General features: G+C 42.9%; 1 protein-coding gene across 3 annotated transcripts; it reads left to right on the top strand.

Annotated features, from left to right (window-relative positions):
• On the top strand, positions 1–19401 carry slc29a1a (solute carrier family 29 member 1a). Of its 3 annotated transcripts, none has more exons than XM_067236967.1 (12): positions 1–108; positions 12101–12176; positions 12290–12371; positions 13121–13302; positions 13872–14011; positions 14662–14796; positions 14927–15106; positions 15421–15524; positions 15708–15816; positions 15966–16051; positions 17806–18005; positions 18173–19401. In XM_067236967.1, the coding sequence occupies exons 2-12, from the start codon at positions 12148–12150 to the stop codon at positions 18282–18284; spliced, it is 1359 nt and encodes a 452-aa protein (XP_067093068.1). In that variant the 5' UTR covers positions 1–108; positions 12101–12147; the 3' UTR covers positions 18285–19401. The 3 variants fall into 3 exon arrangements, with proteins under 3 accessions (XP_067093068.1, XP_067093067.1, XP_067093069.1); XM_067236966.1 differs by lacking the exon at positions 1–108 and adding an exon at positions 6956–6998; XM_067236968.1 differs by lacking the exon at positions 1–108 and adding an exon at positions 6956–6998 and having other exon boundaries at positions 15439–15524; positions 18173–19400.
• Positions 19402–20234: the final 833 nt, after the last annotated feature.

Below are 20234 nucleotides of genomic sequence, written 5' to 3'. Positions count from 1 at the left end.
GTTACTAAAGCGAAATATAACGGAATGAAAAAGGGATAGCCTATTAACTTTTCTTACAAACATGCAGCGCAGCTGACCACGTGATAATATAACACAGCAGCTTCAAACGTGAGTACTGTTATTCATCTATTTAGGCAGCTCAATGTTAAAGGGGTTGCTGCGAACACGCTGACACAAACTCAAACGAGCAGGTAGTTTGTATTGAGAAGCGATGCGACGTTGTCAAATGTCATATTGTCGAGGTGCATATCGTAAATTATTTAAATGTTCGAAATTTTGCCAAAAGAACCCCTATCAATGAAACACAGAATGCATGGCTGGCTGATCACATAATCGCACTGCGCTACCTCGAGACAGGTGCATCACAGCCTTCTTTAGACCGTCACACATACGCTGTATAACGGTTAATTTTATTAGGCTTTAGCATCCAGAATGAAGTAAAAATGTGATGTAATATTCAAGGAATATGTAACATAGGGGAAATGTAATATTCCAAAAGTATTCCTTGAATAACCAACCAACATATCACTTCACTGGCGGACTTTTATATGTTTGCCCTTGCCCTTCAAACAGCCAGAGTCAGCAACTGTCAGCCACTGTAATCACTTGATGTATTTCACTTTGATGCGTGAGAAACAGAGAAATACACATTTGTTTTCTTAGCTGCATAGGATCTACGTTTGTAAACAAACATAGGAGTTGCACAGTGGTCGAGTTATGTTATGTCCACAGCTCTTTACTGAGTGTCAGTTCTCCGCAGGGGGCCTGCGTGAGAGTTCTGAGAATAGTTCCCATATCTGCATTGGCTCTTCCTTCTGGGCCGTCTGTGTGTGTGTGCAGAGATGGAGAAGCTTATCATCAGTGGTTTTGTTTGTTTGTGTGTGTGTGTGGCTTATCAGTAGTGCTTTTAGCACTGTTATTTTGCCATTTTAAGGAATAGATAGCTCATCTTGCTGATGGTGTTAGGTGAGGAAATCGAACCAAGAAAGTTTTGCAAGCTCTGGATGGTTTTGTTAAATTATGAAATTCAGCCTCAGGGGACATCCACAAGTAATGTGTAAGATGGTTGTGGTCGTCTCTTCTGCAGGGTGTAACTACTTCTTCTTTTACTATATTCTGGATCAAGTCAAATGTTTTGGAATCCCGCTACAGAGATTTTGGGTTGCAGCCAGTTATTAAAAAACATACAATCCATCACACAACATGAAAGATAACTTGACCAGAATGCAGATACAACAGTTCAATTCAGTACCCCCCCTCCCCCCTCCAAGTGTCCCGGGGAGAATGGCGGTGGATATGAAAAATTAATCAACTTGAAAGAATGCATGTCTCAGGTGAAACCCCTCAGCAGTTTTGGACTGTTTATTCAGAAAACAAGTTGGAATCCCTGAAAGTATATTTTACCTAAAGGCGTTGGAATGTTTTCACATTAGCTTTCTTCAAGAAAATAGGCTCAGGATTGTTTTTACATCTTAATTAAGCCACTTAAATATACACACTGACCAGTCTCTCTGGTTTCAAGCTGTACTGTGATTATTGGATCAAGCTATAGATATTAAACTGCCAGAAGCCAATAGCTATTTTCAAAATACCGTTATTCAACATAGACCTCTCAACATTCCAAAATCTGGTTATGTTAAATAATAAATGTTATGAGAACTGCTTGCTCTGTATTCACTTGGCAAGTTGAGGGCCAGTGCCATAGCTGATTAATTCCACAGACCCTTATCAAGTCACCTGTGTGATATTTCTAGGTTTAAATGAGACTATGCCATGCCTTGACACACTATGGCCATGCTCTACTTCGGACTGTTGTTTTATGTAGCATTAAACAAGGCTGAGTTGAATGAGGATAATCTAGACACTACCTAACCTTTTTTTTTTATTAAATTTTTTTTGGGGGGAGTTTTTCCTTGTCTTCCTTGAGGGTTTAGGTTGGTTGAGGGGCAGTTCTATGGGCGTATGTGAAGCCCTCTGTGACATGCTTGCGTGTACAAAGGGCTATACAAATACATTTGATTTGACGTAACATCTCTACCACCACCCAATCTAAACAAATCTGGGAGGACACAAGAGATTTTGCCCCAGGGCTCAGAGTTTGTCCTCACTATCCTCTAACACACAATCTTTTTCGCCAAGATATCCAAGAAGGAAAAAGTAAATATTGATTCCCAAATTCCTGGGTAATGACATTTTTGTACCTCATCCCAATTCACTAACCTATGACCGTGGACTCAGTAACAGGTCAGCTTGTAGACAGGGATGAATACCCCATCTTGTGTTAGACTGTGAAATTATTTGATTTCAGCTCTACTCTGTTGATTGAAACAAAACATTTGTATAAAAACTATCTTTATAGCAACAGGAGATGTTTCCATTTCATGATTAGGCACAGAAAAGCATAAGAGTGTATAAGTGGTAAAACTTGTATTGAAGGACGTACTGTGGTGCTTATCAGTGTGGTACAGAGAACATCTTGTCATGAGATCACCTTGACCAGCTGTTATGTCTAACAGTAAGGTGTGTTTGGTACATATGCATGCTTTCCTACTATGGGAATGATGTTGTCGTTTTTTCTCAGAGTATCATGCTGTTCCCTGGTTTGAACCCAGAATAAGTCTGAATCTTGCTTGTCTAGAATCTGTCATAACTCAACAGTACATCTCAATCTGAACGCAGTATGGCATAAATGGCCTGCTCTTTGTTCCCCAAATTAGGCCAGGTTTACTTGGGGATCATTTTGTGCGTAGTTTAATACACATATTGGTACATTATTATCAACATATTGTCTGGGAACTGTCTCCAGACATTTTTGCAATTTAGGTTTGTGCAATTTCTTTTTCTTTTCGCAATGTGCTGGTTGCTGTTGTAACCGACTTCAGTCTGTTTGCAGATGCCCTTGTTTTGTTTTCAATTTTACTTTCATCACAACCTAAGTGGTATCCTCAGGAATGTTTGGGAAAGAACAATTCAATAATGGCTTTTTTACAGGCTTATGTGATGTATTTAAATGTATGAAGACAGGTTCAAGCACAGTCCAAAGGGGGGAGGACAATTTCCAATTGGTGCCAGAGACTCACAACATTTATATACATAAAGGTTTGTTAGCTGTATCACCTACTGTTATGCCGTCCAAGATCAGAGTTGTCTAAAAAGTTGATAGGGCTGTTCAGATTTCCTCCTCCAGCAAAAGGAACAGATGGGGAAGTGGTCTGATTGCAGCTGATGTCTGTTCAGTGTGAAGTAGCTTGACTCTGACGAGACAAATAGCACACATTGCCAGGTATGTCACGTACAGCTCACTCACATAAACCAGTGTGTGTTTCAGTCTCCGAATTGCCACAGCGTAAACTTATCCACAGACACGCACACACCTGAATAAATCAGTAAGGGACACCGAACGTCCAACATTACACAATAAAGCTCCACTGAGAACCACAAACATACACAGTTGTTGCTTTCCCCTGTTTTGGCTTTGGGAAAAAGTAACACAAGGAACCAATAATTGAACAGATTAATTACATCTATTCAGATGGCTGGCTAGTTTTTTTTTTGGTCTAGTCATTTTACCTGACTAGACCCTTGCTATCAGTATATGGCCTGCTATTCGGTATACACATTTTAATAGAATGCTATGATAAAAATCAGGGGAAATTGATTCATGGAGCCTGGCTGCTGATCTCTCTTTGTTTACCGATGTCTACCAGTTCAGAGGTCCATCCTTAGGGTTAGGGAGAGGGTTTTATCCCCCACACATTTTCCTAATCCATCCTGGGATTTAGCACCCTCTCTCACCCTAAAGGCTTTTCTTTGGAATTCCTCGCTGACTTCTTATCTCAGTATGTGGCCACTTCCATTCCTGTTTGTCTTTTTGCCTCTGTTTGTTTGTTGTGCAACACGAACGCAACAGGATGGACTAAAATTAGACATTTGTATTGTTTCCATTCGTCTATATTGCATCTGAAGTGTATAAACTTAGTAGATGTCAACAAGTTGTCCATCATTTTCAATTTGTATCTGAATTTCAATATAAGCGTATGTTACTGACTCGAAATGCAATGTAAAGGAAAAAGTATTTAAAACTTATCTGAATTGGTCTTGTTCATTGCAGTATTGAATGACATTGAATGAATACAAATGTATAAATTAAACTGCCACAGAATCAGAATTCGGTTTCTTATATACTAGTGTAATAATTGGACCAATACGCTGTTCCTATTGGTCCAGAAGACGTTCTCAAAAGTTAATAAATCCATTTATATACCTCCTGAAAGTTCGCAGAGGTAAATAAACGTTTTTACGGACCTAGCAATGTGAGCTAGGTATTCGCCATGTATGTTACACACAAACACAGCATTTACTGTGACAGGAAGGTGCAAACAGTAAACATATACGGATATTAAATTAAGTACAATAGTTCGAATAAGTAAACAATCTAAAAATAAAACAATTTAAAATATAAAATATATATAAAAATAAGTATAAGAATATGAATGAGAAGCTTGAGTGGGCAAGGTCTCTTTCCCTAACACTCCTACATCACAGACATGGAAAAACCCTGTCATGGTTGTTGTGTTCTGTTCTGTGTGTGCTGCTGTGCTAAGTGAGTTTTTCCTTAGACCATAAGCCAGAGAAAACCATGTGGGTTAGGTTATGGAAAGAGAGAATAAAAGGAGCCAAGCCAAAAATGATATGACTCCAAACTCAAAACTTTTTGGGGCCACCCTGATTCAGACATTTAATCATTTGGGTTTATTGGTGCAGCCATTAGATTATTTTATTCTCAAATGTAACAGTGTTACACTGCTTGCCTGTTAGGAGAGTGGGGTTGGTTTGGAAGAATCGAGACTCCTGGATTTCAGACAGCAATGTCAGAAAAGTTGTTGGAGGAAAGACTTCCACAGTCATGCTACTATGATTCCAAAACCACAGGAGCCTTATTTTAGACGAGACAGGGTGTGGGAGCTCACCACCGCGGCAGTTGGGAGAGCAAACAACAGTCACACTCAGCATTCTCCAGACATACACTGCCTAAGGTAAACATCACTTCATTTAATTCTTATTATTGACACAAAGCCACAGCAGACAGCCCAAGCGGATATGGATTTTTTTTTTTTACAAATCTTTTTTCTACAGTGGGCTACAGTATTGTCCTAAAAGAGGTACACTTATATTCATGCACTCAAACACCCTAATACAAACTATTTTGTCGGTCTCAGATACAAACACATTCTCTCTCCCCTCTCTCGACCAAATCTGCACCTAATAGTAGTATCCCCTTCAACCCAGATCAACAAGATACATGTAGCGACTGTGAGCAGTCTGTGTCCTTTCACAGTATCAATGGAATGAGATAACATTGTTGGCTGTACCCCACACCATGCACTCAGCATAAACTGACCCCTTCTATTGGCCTCCAGTCATTCCTTCCACTGATTTTGGATAATGGCCATCGTGATCAAACATGAAGACATAACATGTGTTGTCATTGTGAAGTGTAGTTTACTGCAGATCCTGTGCAAACTCTAATTTACATTTACAGCTAAGGTCTTTTAAGGCTGACTCCATTCTACCAGATGGCTCTCAAACCCCATTTGTGATGACTGTGTTTGTTATTGAATGCGATAGGGAATGATAACAGCTCAGTTTGTTCAACCCAATAAAATGTAGTTCCTTTCTGTTCAGATGCAATCTCCTGCTGTCTAGCTGTTCTCCAAGTCAGAACATGTGGATTTACAGGAAAGGACCCATGATAGAGCCTTGCTAGGGGCTTCTCTGAATCCTCAATTATTTGTCAGCTCATCGCCTTAGTCAAAGGTCAAATAAATGTATTTGTTATATGCACAGTTTAACACAGGTCATTCAGGGCAGTGCAATTCTTACAAGACAAGTCAACAGCCACGTAGTAGGCATACACATTTCCCCAAAAGTACATAGAAATACATCTAAAAAGCAAAAATACCCAAAACAGCAATAAAAGTAGCACCAGCAATCAAAAGTGGCAAAAGTACAATAGCAGCAATATTAACATAACGATAACATAAGCAGTGGAGAAGTACGGACAGTACAGATATTGTGCAAACTGACTTTTTGGTACCACACAGCATGGTCGATTCTATTGGGCAGAATGACTGCAGTTTGTGGGCTGTTGCATGGTGAACGGTCTCCTCACGTGGCCTGCAGATCAGGTGTGTATCTCCATGCTGGTTTCTGCGTCATGAGGAATGCCACAGTCCCATGCATGATCTTACGGTTGTCTCACTAACTTGATTTGACCCAGCGTGCCGTCTTAAGTGTAAATCACAAGTCGGCCTTGTGACTTGTTTTCCTTAACCAAAGAGGAATGGTGTAGCAGCTTTGTGTGAGAATACTTTCACAGCATGGACTCACTCTGTATTCATTAAGATGAACCTTTAAAAGAAAAATTTACAAATATTTAGGGCTACTTGTATTCTATATAGCTCGAATAAGGTAAAAGCAATATATATATGTATACCTATTGTTGCTGTATGAATGCAACATTATTTGAATTTCATGGGGTTCAATTGTTATAGGGTCTTGTATTAATGCTACCTCTTAGATTTTATGAGGTAGAACATACAATGTCATTTTAATCTAATTCCATTGCTAGTTATGTACCCTTAGTTTGCTAGTTATGTACCCTTAGTATAGTTAGTCCTCATATTTAAATTTTAGATTCCTACATGTTAAATGTTTGCACCTTCCTGCCAAAGCAAATTCCTTGTCTGTGCAAACTTTCATGGCGAATAAAACCCATTCTGATTTTCCAAGATTTTATTTTATTTTGTAATTATGTTTTTTTTTTTAGATTTGTATTTGACTCACTGCTCCAAAAAACTTAGGCACTGGCGAGCTCCGCCTCTGTCACGAGCACCCCTGTACCAGTAACTGAAGACTATGAGGATGCATGGGAAGCTTCAGTCCTCACCTCATAACCATATCACACAGACTCAAGACAACTCTCTTTCCTCGCTAAGGTAACTCTATTGCTTTTTCTCTTTTACTGTTCAACTTAATAGCATGAGGTGACAATCTTCATGGAGCCCATTAGCCAGCAAAAATGCTAAATCGAGTCATTACTTTCTACTTTAAACGCCAGTCGATGAGAGTAAATATATTTATCTTAACAACTTTAACCGTTTTCTGTATTACGTAGGTAACTAACTTAAAGAAAACAGCGTTGGCCAAGACATGTAGGCTACTCACTTGATTCAGCTTGTGAAAGTCTTTGTTGACCCTGTCACCAACGCGCCGAAGTGGTCGCACATGTTGCAAGAGTCAACCACCGCAGACAGTTATCTAAACTAGAAACTAGTTTGCCTGCACTTTACATTTAGGATGTAAACATTTCTCGTCTTGCACGCTGTTGCAACTGATAAACCTTGCGTGTCTAGACAGTCAAATAATTGATCAGACGAATGGAACCACGTGTATTGACGGGGTTATGGAAAATTGATGTTTTTAACTCTGTTCTCCAACTATGCTTCCGGAATGAGTACATTTGCAAGAAATAACAATTAAAGCACTATCCGATTCTTCATATAAGCTCTTTTTGCATATATGCTGTTTCCCACAGACGCGCGGTAGAAAGACCTCTTTGTTTTGGTGCAACTAGCAGAGAACAGCTGATGAACTGTGGAAACTTCTAGGATGGTAGACCCCTGGCAGTAATGCGACTATCTGCTTGGAGAGTTGAATTGCTTAATTGTTCCACATACTCACATACTTCGTGGTCACATACTTCGTGGTTAGAGTTCATGGGCGTCAGTGATTCATTTCTACGCCAACATATTATACATTTAAATAACTGGTTTAGCCGGGCTGAATCGGTGAAACTCACTCTTCAATTATTAAAACTCCCGCGTCAAGGAACAGATAGCCTTTCTTTGGCGTAGCTGGTAGTGGTCGCGCTTGGGATGCCAGATGTGGCAGGTTCGACTCCCGATGGGAGCCACCATTGGCCAATTGAACCCTCTGATGGACCAAGACCATGTCTGTTACATACAACTGGTGCCATGCAGTAGGAGTACACAACCACTACACTGGAATGGTGATCTAGTTGCAAATGTCTTTTTTATGGTGGCGGGAAATGGTTTCGAGTGAAGAGGAGGGTCCTTTGCGAGAATGTGAATCGTGACCCCTTCAGTCTTTCTACCGAGTGAATGGTATTGTACTCACATTATCCGTGACCAAAGGAAAGGACATCTGCCATGGTGTAGACACCCAAACAATGTTCCACACACCTGCTGGGTGGCTGTTATGTCTCTTGTAACAGAGACAACTGTTTGAATAATAAGAACAATTCATACATATGCATTCATAATAGGTTAGGCCAATCTTATATCAGCCTGTTTGGATACCAACAGTGCAGCTATGCCAAAGTCTTGTTGGTTCTCCATTCTTCTGTACCTAGAAACATCAAAACGCAACACTGTTACCTAGGCTTGCTGTGCGCAGCGGCCGATTGCTACTCGGGCCATGTGACAGTGATGCACTGAATATGTATCTCACAGCCAGAGTCACCTTCTGAGACATGAAGAACAAGCAGTGGGGAATATTACTGGGAACTCAGCACCGGTCGGTTTTAGGTTCAGCTGTCATCTCATAAAAGTCCTATTGATGTGCTAAATTGCTGCCAAGGAGACAAGCCGTATCGTTGGCTACACAGCTACATCCAGATCTAGGTTCATAACCAGTATTTGGCCCTCGTTCAATGGGAAGCAAGGATTTAAAAAAAATGCCGGCCAGCTTCAGGAATGGGTGGTATTGCAAAGGTTCCTGCAATACAATGATCCCATTTGGTCCCTGTCAACAAAGTAGCCATCCAAGGTCACCAGTTTGGACTATAGTTATTAATCATTTGGGCAGGCAGCTGGAGCATGTCATGGTGCCAGGCCCAGGTCACTAAGCACAATGCTGTCCCATCCTCAGGTTACCCTTTGGGTCTTTCCAGGTCAGGTGAAGCCCTGCTCTTTATCCCAACTATTCTTGGAGTCCAGGTCATTCACAAAGAAACTACTAGATGTAGTCATGAAAAATTCAGCTAAGTTGTTATTATTATTTTCAATTATGGTTTGAAATGGTTATGTATACCAGTTGCAAAAAGGTAATTCAGGGCTTGATTCCCAATCTGTTAGGAATGGTTCAGGAACCATTTTTCCAGTTTCTTGTTATGCAACAGCCAACCACCATAGCAAGTTCCTCGTACGTGTAAACTTGCTTGGCAATAAACCAGTTTATGATTCTGATTCCATGGTATTAGAGTAGAAACCAAACTCCAGAGAATCAGTGAGTGGGACATGAACCTTAATGGGCTGTTTAATGATGACTTAACTTTCTGGCCTGGAATCAGATTTACTGACCATAAAGCATACTTGTATATGAATGGTGGTTTCTCTCTGTAATCCGTGTGTGTTGGGAAGACTCTGATAGCTTTTCCAGATTTTGCCCCTGAGTGGAACTATCCGGAATTTGGCAACAGTTAATCAACTGACTTTCAGCTTTTGGGGAAAACAACCTGAGAATGTTTGCTAAGTGCACCCGGCTACACCGTCACTTTCTACTGTACCTAAACTTTTTGTAAAAACCACAAGCTTTAAATAGTTTTGTGTCTGAAACCAAGATTTTGTTCTTTTTGAAACATACGTCCCCGCTTTTAATATCATGGACAGTGTCACAGTGATATGGTCCCTGGGTTCTATACATGCCTTGGTAAACGTTTCTTCTCACTTCTTATGACCGGTTCTCTATAGTCAAGGTCTAGACCGGGACAACCAGTCTGGAAATGCATCCTGTCTCTGAGGTTTGCTGTTCAGAACAATGCACTCATGTCCGCCTCAATTAGTTTTAGTGATCAAGAGGTGATATAGGCTGTAGTCTGTATTCTGCCAATATATAGGGTTTCCATGCATGGGACCACCAATAATATAGGCATAAATAACACAATTATACTGTTGGTTCAAGCCATATGGTTGTGGGTTTGTCTTTGTTTTTTGATAATGGAAGTAGTTTGTAGTTTTGTGTTAAGTTACGATGTTTGATCTTCATTTCCATTGCAACGGTGATACTTGGGTAAGTTTGTAATGGCGGGGAACCACATTAAAGTGTTTTTGGGGGTGGGTTAGGGCAGTTGGCGTCACTCCACAGGGGGGTCGTCCTTAGCCAGCTGGCATGTCTGATGACACGTTCAACGGAGCGAGGCAGAATGAACAGATCAGATTCCTTCAGCCATGTGACATGCCACTGACGCTCTTATTCCATTGGCTGTAATAAAGTTTGGCCTTATTAGATAGTGCTGGGGGAGAGGGAGGACAGAGCGATTGCTCAGGAGCAAAAGTGAAATCCTTGTTGTGCATGCTGGCCCCTAAAGGGCATTAAAGTTGAAAGTCACAAGCCAGTTTGGGCTGGTCAAGAGGGCACATATGTTGTAGATATCTGCTAAATTGAAGGGTGGTTACCACTAGAGTTTTTAAAATAAGTTACATTTAATGCAACGTAATTGTAATGGTTAAATTACACTCAAACACCTAGAGGGTTTGACTCTCCTGTCTACTTGTTCTGGCCAGAGTCATGGGTAACACACCGATCCTGCTCCACTTCAACATTATTTGTAAAGATATGTAGGTTTAGTTTGTAGGGGTGTTTCTGCTTTAATTGGATAGATAGTGAAGAATGACAGGAAATGTAGGGAGAGTGAGAGAGGGTTCAAACCCAGGTTATCCTAATCATCTGGACTTAACATTGAAGAGGCTCTGCTCACTGTCGTCAGTAGAATACATTAATTCTCACATGTCAGCAACCCATGCACTTGCACTGGCAATTTATTTTAATTGACCGCAGCTCTGGGTAAATTACCATCACTTTTGTTTAAACTGTATACAATGGTCCCTAGTTTCCTAAGTTCACTTAGTTAAGTGTACTCACGTATATGGGCTCAGGAACACAAACCCACTTCACTGTTGGCTGCTCCTACAGTCTCTTACATTTTCCAGGACCCTTCCGTCCATTGGGATCTGGTTCTTCGTCAGACAGTGAGCAGTATTCAGAAATGCTAAACCTGGGCACAGTGCTTTACCCATGACCAACCTGATGACTATCATGATGACTTGGGCAATTTCTGTTTCTCTTCTGTTCAATAGACTATATGACAATATTCCTTTGTGGTTTTATAATGTTGGAATGGGAATCTTGTTTGGGAAACATGCAACACGCAGAGAACCACGATCAGCTATGAGTAAAGACTGATAAAGTGACAATAGAATTTAGTAGTGGTGGGGGAAAAAATTGATTCACATTTGAATCGCGATTCAGTCTTATAGCTATTCACATCGATTCACAAATGTAAAAAAATTTATTAAAAATTGTGAATCGATTTGTGACCCCAAGAATTGATTTGGATCGAATCGTGAGGTACCAAAAGATTCCCACCCCTATAATTTAGCATTCTCTGGCCATGTGTCGTCAGAGTGAGTGGGGCACAGCGCTGTAGAGTAACATTACCTCTGCTAAGAAAGGACGAGAGAGAGAGAGAGAGAGAGAGAGAGAGAGAGAGAGAGAGAGAGAGTGAGGGAGGGAGGGAGGAGTGAGGAAGGGAGAGAGTAATTGAAAAGATATGGATGGGGGATGAGGAACATTTGCAGACCTCTATAAAAGGGGAAAGGATTGTGCACCCAACTGTAGTTTCATTAAAACTTTGGGATTAACCTGCTGCAGACGTAAGAGTAAGTGAATTCTTTTCATGAAACCCAACTGTCAGTAGAGCCAGATGTCTTGTGACTGAGTGGGACGTGTTTTGGATGCATTTTTGACAGGAATGCGATACATTGTTAAAAGAGATTGAAGGTTGTACTGTTGCAACACCATGTTATCTGGGATCAGCAACTGTTTAACTTTTTATTTTTTAAATTTACCTCATTTTCTTACAGTGCTTTCAAGATTGTTAACATTCTGTGTGTTTGCGTTGCCGACTTTTTGCTCAACACGCAAAATTCACCTTAAACATTTAACAGTTTCAAAGGACTCATGCTCTGTTTGAATAGGGATGTTTTGCTAGACTTAGCCTGTGTGTTTCTCTCTTCAGACACAGTCCCACATCTTTCAAGGTGATTCCTGGCGTAATCAAAGACCATGACGGCCATTAATGCTCCTCGTGATCGGTAGGCTTTGTTCAGTTTCTCAGTCTTTTCATGTTATGCGGACAATGGACATGTACTACTATATGTGGACAATGAGTACTATACCCACATTTTGTGTGTGTGTGTGTGCACAGGTATAATGCGGTGTGGATCATTTTCTTCATCCTGGGCTTGGGGACCCTTCTGCCATGGAACTTCTTCATGACTGCAACCATGGTAACTATTCTTCTCCAGTTTAGTCCTGCTAAACAATGACTCACAGGCTATCCCACAAAAAGAGGGAACACTGTATGGAAACACATCTTTATCAGCACGCATTGTCTCCAAAAGAGTCTAGTGACGGTCTTAAATGCAACAGATAATATGGTTGGAAGGTAGATTTAGAATGCATTCAGTCCAATGTTGCAGAAAGTCTCGTAAGGAGAGAGATGCTTTAAAACCAGCATCTTGTTTGTGTTTGTAACTGAACCATGTTTAAAGTCACATATATTTGCTTTCCAGTGACATCAGGGCTTGTTGTGAGTGACTAACTGGTTCCACTTTGAGAAGGTTGTCTCATTAGGTCATTCTACATGTTTCACCCAGATTCCCCCAGGGTGAGTCATGGCATTAACCAGATGTGTTGCTGTGGTAACATCACCGCTGTAATCTCTTAGACTGCCCCGGAGCAGCACACCAGACTAGAAGAGGTAGTATGGGGTAGAGTAGTTTTGGTCGTGAGGTCGACCCCAGGTGTCTCTCCCTCCTCCTGGGTCAGATTCCAACATTAACCCCTCTGGCCACTGAAAGTCTCTGATGACTGAGCATGGAATCCCCATGAATAATTACATTCTCAACTGTATTTCTTGAACCAAGTGATCATTATTCAAATTGATTTCGACAAGCCACGGTGTGCTAGATTACAAACACAGTCAGTAGGTGTCAGGTTGGTACAGAGTCTGACTGTCCCCCCTCCCCCTCCCCAGTACTTCACCAGCCGCCTGAAGGACCCACAGAGCGATGCCACGGCCAATCAGACCCTCAACTCGACGGTGCCAGGCGTGGACACGCGGAACGTTCTGGAATCGAAGTTCAACAACGTGATGACGCTGTGTGCCATGGTGCCCCTCCTCATCTTCACCTGCCTCAACTCCTTCATCCATCAGAGGTGAAGACACATACTGATGTACACATGGTCTTTACTCCAGGTTGGCTAGGAGAACACAGCAGACCACTGGCCCCTTCCACAACCCCAGAGTGGACCACACACTCCCCATGGTATATTGATGTATATGTGAACTATAGTATATATTGGGTATACGTAAACCCTTTTGGCCAGAAGTATGTTTGCTTTAATTTGAGCGGGATTTAGCGAGATCTTGAAAGGGGCTCCTGCTCTCCTGGAAAAACACACCCAGGAATGCTATTCATCTAACTCTCTCCTCCTTTATCTCCTTCCCCACATTCCTCTCTGGCCCTCACCTCTTTTTCAATCGCTCTCCTCCCTTGTCTGACCTACTAGCATCTTACCCATTTCCCATAGCAAAGTCTCAGAGGTCTGAAAGCAGAGCTGATTTAATAAACTCATATCCACGTTGAGCACATGTTCCTCTGTACCATCACAAATAAACAGAAAATACACAAATATAGCACATATTAGAAGCTGGCCTAATACAGATCTCTCCACCTGATCCAGTTCCTTATTGTAATGCAGAACTTGTGTCCTCTCCCCCACAGGATCCCTCAGAAGCTCCGTATCTCGGGCAGCCTGACGGTCATCCTGGTGGTGTTCCTGATGACCGCTGTGCTGGTCAAGGTGGACGTGGCTCCCCTGCCCTTCTTCTGCCTCACCATGATCAAGATCATCTGCATCAACTGTGAGTGAGGCAAGGGGGGGGTAGCACACGGACATGCAGGAATGCAGTCTCACACACACACACACACAGTCTTTCCTCCTGCATGACGCTAAGCTGCTTATTAATCTGTCCGGCTAGGCTGGCTTATTTGCAGAGGGGTACAGCACCAGGGTGAGGTTCCCTCCCCCTGGTGGTTTGGGCCTGACCCCCTGAAGCCCTGTGAAGAACAGTCATCTCTGCTCTGTTCAGAGGGCGGGACGGCGGGACCCAGAAGGAAGGCTTTGATGTTGGTCATCAAGTCTTTCTTGTACCAGTTTGTTCATTGGAGGGCAGTGTAGACGAAGAAGAATGAGTTACGCAACGCGCTCCGCTGTCTCGTTTCCTGCTGCTTGCGTTCACGTCTGTTCTGGGAAGTTGTAACTGTTCTCTGTAATCCCAGTCAACCTCTGTGTGCAGTTGAGACTACACCCTCCTCTTCTTTTTTACCCACAGTCTGTTTCCCCCAAAGCAGATCTTTCCACCTCTGCCTTTCTACTCTCCCTCTCCCTGACTTTCCTGCTTCCTTTGGAAAGGGGAACTTTGGAGAGGGAACATGTGGTTTTAAAACCCCTCTGCAATGCGCTGTTGAATGACGGATGTTTGACCATGTGTCTCCGTTTCTCTGCCTTCAGCGTTTGGTGCCGTGCTGCAGGGCAGTTTGTTTGGTCTGGCGGGCATGCTGCCAGCCTCCTACACCACCCCCATCATGAGTGGCCAGGGTCTGGCCGGGACCTTTGCTGCCTTCTCCATGATCTGTGCCCTGGCCAGTGAGTGACTAACCAACCAACCAACTGGCCACATTCTCCTAGACTCCTAGAATTCTAGGATATCCTCTCAGGAGCGGGAACTCGAATCCTCATGGCCTACTGTTCCCCGTGTGTGTGTGTGTGTGTGTAGGTGGCTCCGCCCTGCAGGACAGTGCGTTTGGCTACTTCATCACAGCTTGTGTGGTGATCCTGCTGGCCATCCTATCCTACTTCGTCCTTCCCCAGATGGACTTCTTCCAGTACCACCTGGAGTGTAACGGCTCCAGACCCTCGGGCGACGAGGAGAACAAGATGGATCTGCTCCGGAAAGGTAACACGGGTGTGGATGGAGGTGTTGCTCACTCCCTGCTAGCCTGTTTTGTCTGTAGAACTGTTTTGTCTCTGTGAGACATGTTTACATGGGGGTGGGGTCACATGTGTTGTTGTAAATACTGAGCTTTTAGATCTGGAATGTTGTTGATTCTTGGTGTCTCCTTCAGTCTGTAATGACACTCTGGCTTTAAACCACGAACCACACATGGAGGTCCTCCCATGCTCAATGTAGTATGCCCTAGGAGTGCATGAATGTACTTGCCTGTGTGTGAGTGAAAGTGTGATTGATTAGATGCGTGTGTGTTATTTCAGTGTGTGTTGTTGTTTCAGACAGCCCAGGGGAGAAGAGGCCAGTGGTCAGTCTAACTGAAGAAGACACCAAGTCCACACCCTCTGTAATTGGCATCTTCAAACAGGTACAGGAGTCCTCCATCGCTGTCTTTTTACCTGCACTCAGCCTAACCCTGCTGCTACCCCCAGAGCTAGCCTAGCCGTCACAGATGCACACTCTGCTGTAGATGTCTTGTCAATTACCAGTCTGTGTGCCTGTGGTGGAATAAGACTGATTTTGGTGTGTGTGTGTGTGTTCTGTCCTGCAGATGTGGGTGACGGCCCTGTCTGTGTGCTTTGTCTTCACCGTCACCATCGGAACGTTCCCCGCTATCACAGTGGAGGTCAAGTCCACCGTGGCCGACGGAGGTGCCTGGGGTGAGAGGTCAACTTCTTTACATAATGACACCAGTGATACCTCGACAGCCTTTCAGAGGAATCCTCCTCTTCACCATAGAGGGTGGATGCTGTAGCACAAGGGCTGTTTTTCAGCTGCTGATCATGACGTTGAAGTTGTCTTCTCCCAGACACCTACTTCATCCCTGTGTCGTGTTTCCTGCTCTTCAATGTGATGGACTGGGCCGGGAGGAGCCTGACTGGTGTCTGTATGTGGGTGAGTATCAACTACCCCCCCCCCCCCCCCGCCCCCCCCCCCCCCCCCCCACCCACTCATCCACCTCCCTCCCACCACCACCACTGATACAGCAAAACATCCCCTTTAGCTCCAAGTTTCCCAGTCTATCCTACCTCCTTCCGACACACTCTCATGTTGGTCGGAACAAATGAGATCTGACACAAAAGTCAGAAGTGTACATCTGGATAGAACCAGAGTTTGTTGGCTTGGGGTCCCACAACATCTGTTCTCGCCTGCAAAAGGGATCCCCCCTGGCCAATCCCCTGGAACCAGAAAACATTTGTTTCTCCTCAGTCTCCACTTACCCACAAAGTATTTGGGATGGGCTTTAGACTCTCATGGCAATAGCTTTGTAAAACCTCTTAACCCAGGTTCTTAAACACACCCAATATGCGCTATATGTAAATATCTTTAGCGGGAGAGATTTCTCCATTTTATACAATCTCGTCATTTGGTTAAGAGACACAGACACACAGATTCAACAATGCCCTGATGCATCTTCAGGGAGTTTGAACACAGTAACTTCTCATGACTTCAACTTCCATGGTTCAGCGGTTCTGTGGAACATGACAAAAAAGAAAACAACAATGGAACATAAAGGGCTTTGATGTGCAAGCCGGGGGTTTATATTGGAACGTCGTCTGGTGCGAGGAAGTAGCTTGAGGGGTGCGGAAGAGGGGGCGGAGGCTTCTAGATTCCCCACATTTGCCCTGTGTGAGTGTCCTAGAATAGTCCGAACCAAGCTGCTAGGATGCTAACGTTAGATGCTAACGGGTGGTTAGAGTTCTGACAACCGTTTTACATCTGATTTAATTTCCCTCCAATTCAGTTTAGTAAGTGGCTTCACTTGATTATGTGGTTGTCCTCCCATACACTCTTTTCTAATCAATAACATCCTTGACTGGACTTCCCCTCTATATGCTAGTCAAAGTTAACTCTTGCATTAGCTGTCCTTGGTGGCTGCGAATATTTCCTCTCAGTCTGAACTGAAATGCCTTATGCAAATGAAACACACACACACACAATGTTTAGTTTATACATTCCTATCTTAATACAATCCCGCCACATTCCTGTACTCATATCCTATTCAATTGTCCAGTTACAATAATTAGATTCAAGGCAGCCATGAAGAAGCCTTGGTAGTAACAATACAGGCCAGCCTCGTCTATTATGTAACTGAGTTTTGAGAGTGAGTTGAAAGGGTCAGGGGCCTATTCTCCTCATACTTAATGGAAATTATGTCAGCTGAGGTTTTAATGAGGCCAGGCTATAGCAAAAGACCCTAACCAGTGGGCTGTCTCCCTACCGCAGAGTGGGTGGGCATAAGATCTCTTTTGTTGAGCACTTCAGTTCTATAGAACTTCTATGCATCAGACTGGATTCTAGTGCAAACCCCAGACTCTTGTTAGTCTTACTCATCATACTGTGATAACTTTACGATGCTGTCTAGGACTTAGAAGAGCTAAGTTCTGGTTCTCTGGCTTGCTGTACGATACAGGCAAATCTCCAGAAGTGGGATGATTGATGATGGAGGATGAGTTCAAGCATGCAGAGCAAATAATGTATTAGGGTGTGGATCTTTTTGTTGACACAAGAAAACGGTCTGTTATCCTCCCACAGTGTGGGAGGATTTATATTGGATTTGCCTGATTGCAACCACACTGGGGATTGTATTATTTTTTTTACCAACAATTTTATTACAATATACTGACCTCCCTTCCCCTCCCTCACAGCCCGGTAAGGACAGCATGTGGCTGCCTACCTTGGTAGGCCTCAGGTTGGTGTTTGTGCCTCTCTTCATGCTGTGTAACGTCCAGCCCAGGAGCTACCTGCCTGTGCTCTTCTCCCACGATGCCTGGTACATCATCTTCATGATCCTCTTCTCCTTCTCCAACGGATACCTGGCCAGCCTCTGCATGTGCTTTGGACCCAAGTATGTCTGAGAGAAGGGGGGGGAAAGGATGCACATTTTTGGGATCTCAAAGCTAGATGTTTGTTTTATCAGGATGAATTCATAAACCGTTGTCCTGAGTGAAACTTCCCACGTCTTCTCAGCTCTGTTGCGTGACGCTCATGGTTCTCCCCTCCGTCTCCTTACAGGAAAGTGGCGCAGCATGAATCAGAGACGGCGGGAGCCATTATGGCCTTCTTCCTGTCCCTGGGTCTGGCTCTGGGAGCCGCCCTCTCCTTCGCGTTTAGGATCATGATCTGAAACCCTGAGGACCCCCACCCTCAGGACACGTCGATTCCCCTCCCTACCACCACCCCCCCACCACCCCCAACCCGGACTGGAAGACAGGGGGTTTTGAGGGGGAAGAAGAATAAGATCGATTGCTTTATGCTGACTCGTGTTTGTGTCAGAAAGCAGAACGCTGGTCACTGTGTACTGAACACTACAGACTCAACCCTTCTGGAGTCTTAAGAATCTGTGGTTTACAACCTCTCAAGTAGCTGTTGAAGATATTTCTGTTTCTAAAAGAATGCAACTGAAATTTCTTCCAGCTGTGATCTGTGGTACTGACTTATGTTCTGTTTCGACATTCATCCCGTCCTCAGGGGAGGACTGAAGATGCACTGAGGCAGGAGGGCCTTCAATCTCAGTCACATTTCTCTAAAACAGCTGAGAAAGAAAACGTTAAATATTGTCCAATGTTTTTCACAAGAACTTTTCAAAGTTCAAACAGGTCAAATTGTATTGGGTATCGTCTGCCCCAGGTTCAATACAAAACTGAGATGCCAAATGCTTTCCCAATATATTTACCCATTGCCACCATGGAAGCTAAATCAAGTACACCTCACATTTTCAAAACTCTGTGTGTTTGTGTTGTGAGTGACTTTAGTCAGACTATACAACTATTAATGTAGTTATGTGATGTTAATTGAATTGTACAAACGTTATAGTTTAGAAATACCTTTTTAAAGGTAAAATGTTCCAAGACTATGCCAATGTTTGTGTGTATATTCATGGTATAGCTGTCTTATTGACATAACTTTTATAAAAAAAATTGCAGTTAAAAGCACAAAAGATCACATGCAGCTACTGTATAAATAAATACATTAGTTTTCTGAACAGTGTTATGAACTGTTTACCACCAAAACCATTTTGTACTTTACACTAGTTATAACATTGTGGATCTATGTCAGATAGTATTTTCAAATTATTTAAATGTGATGTGCTTAACTGGCATAATAGTTTTTTTTGTGTTGAATTAGAATGTGACATGAAAACACCTTTTTTTATTTTTATCAAATATGCAAATCATTGCCTTTACAACCTGTTTGTCATAAAAAAAAATAAACCTTTGTGTATTTTTAACTCCTTACATTTCATTTAGTCGGGTCTAAAAAAGGTTTTACCCTTGTTAATTTCTAGAAATTTCGCAGAAAGTTATTACAAAGTTGCAGTCGTAGCCTACAAAGCGGAGCTTTATAGTCCAGGGTTCGAATTACGGGGGGGCTTGGGGTCCCACATGACCACAATGTAACAAGTCAAAATAAACAATTTAAAATTTGGATTTGAACCCAGGCTGTTGCAGTACTGCACCAGCATGTCTGAAAGAGCAGCCCTGCTTTCTCCTGGTTTTCTGACACCCCAACTCTGCAGGGTTTTTTTTTTGCTGTTACAACTAGATAGTTCAATGTCATATTTTCTTTTGAGTGGAGATTGTTATGATCCCTGATAGCTCAGTGGTTAAGGATGTGGGCTTCTGGGGAGGGGTCTTGTGTTCAAATCTGAAGAATCTTCTTCCAGTTAAATTTTTGCTCTTGGACTTAAATAAAACTTGACTAATACAACTGATAAAAGGTATATTTCTTTTTAGACTCTTGGTTGAGCCTGTCCTGGTGGGACAGTTGGGTACCTGGAAAGACAGCTGGGAGAGGGGATCTGGACAGTCGGGGATCTGGACAGTCGGGGAGTGCACCGCAGTTACAGGGACCCGGATCTGGGCCCATGGATGTTTGGCACTACTGGTTTTACACTGGTTTTGAACCCAGGTCGTTGTGGTGTAGGCCCTCGTTCTCAACCCACTACACCACGGGGTGAATCGATGTGAATCGCGATTCATATGTGAATCGATTTTTTCCCCACCCCTAGTACTTACTGCTGAATGAAATTAATTATTTTAATTATGCGTTGTGTAGGTCTTAAATTTCAATCTTT

The sequence above is a fragment of the Osmerus mordax genome, chromosome 5, assembly GCF_038355195.1.
Source record: "Osmerus mordax isolate fOsmMor3 chromosome 5, fOsmMor3.pri, whole genome shotgun sequence".
Classification (NCBI taxonomy): Eukaryota; Metazoa; Chordata; class Actinopteri; order Osmeriformes; family Osmeridae; genus Osmerus; species Osmerus mordax.
The sequence above is the reverse complement of the archived record's forward strand: the minus strand, read 5'-3'. Positions and strand labels throughout refer to the sequence as shown.

Bases quoted from the DNA above. Each gene is read 5' to 3' on its own strand.
- slc29a1a (XM_067236967.1), top strand. From the start codon at position 12,148: ATGACGGCCATTAATGCTCCTCGTGATCG. The intron at 14,012-14,661 runs GTGAGTGAGGCA...CTCTGCCTTCAG, and splicing joins CAAGATCATCTGCATCAACT to CGTTTGGTGCCGTGCTGCAG. The intron at 16,052-17,805 runs GTGAGTATCAAC...CCTCCCTCACAG, and splicing joins TGACTGGTGTCTGTATGTGG to CCCGGTAAGGACAGCATGTG.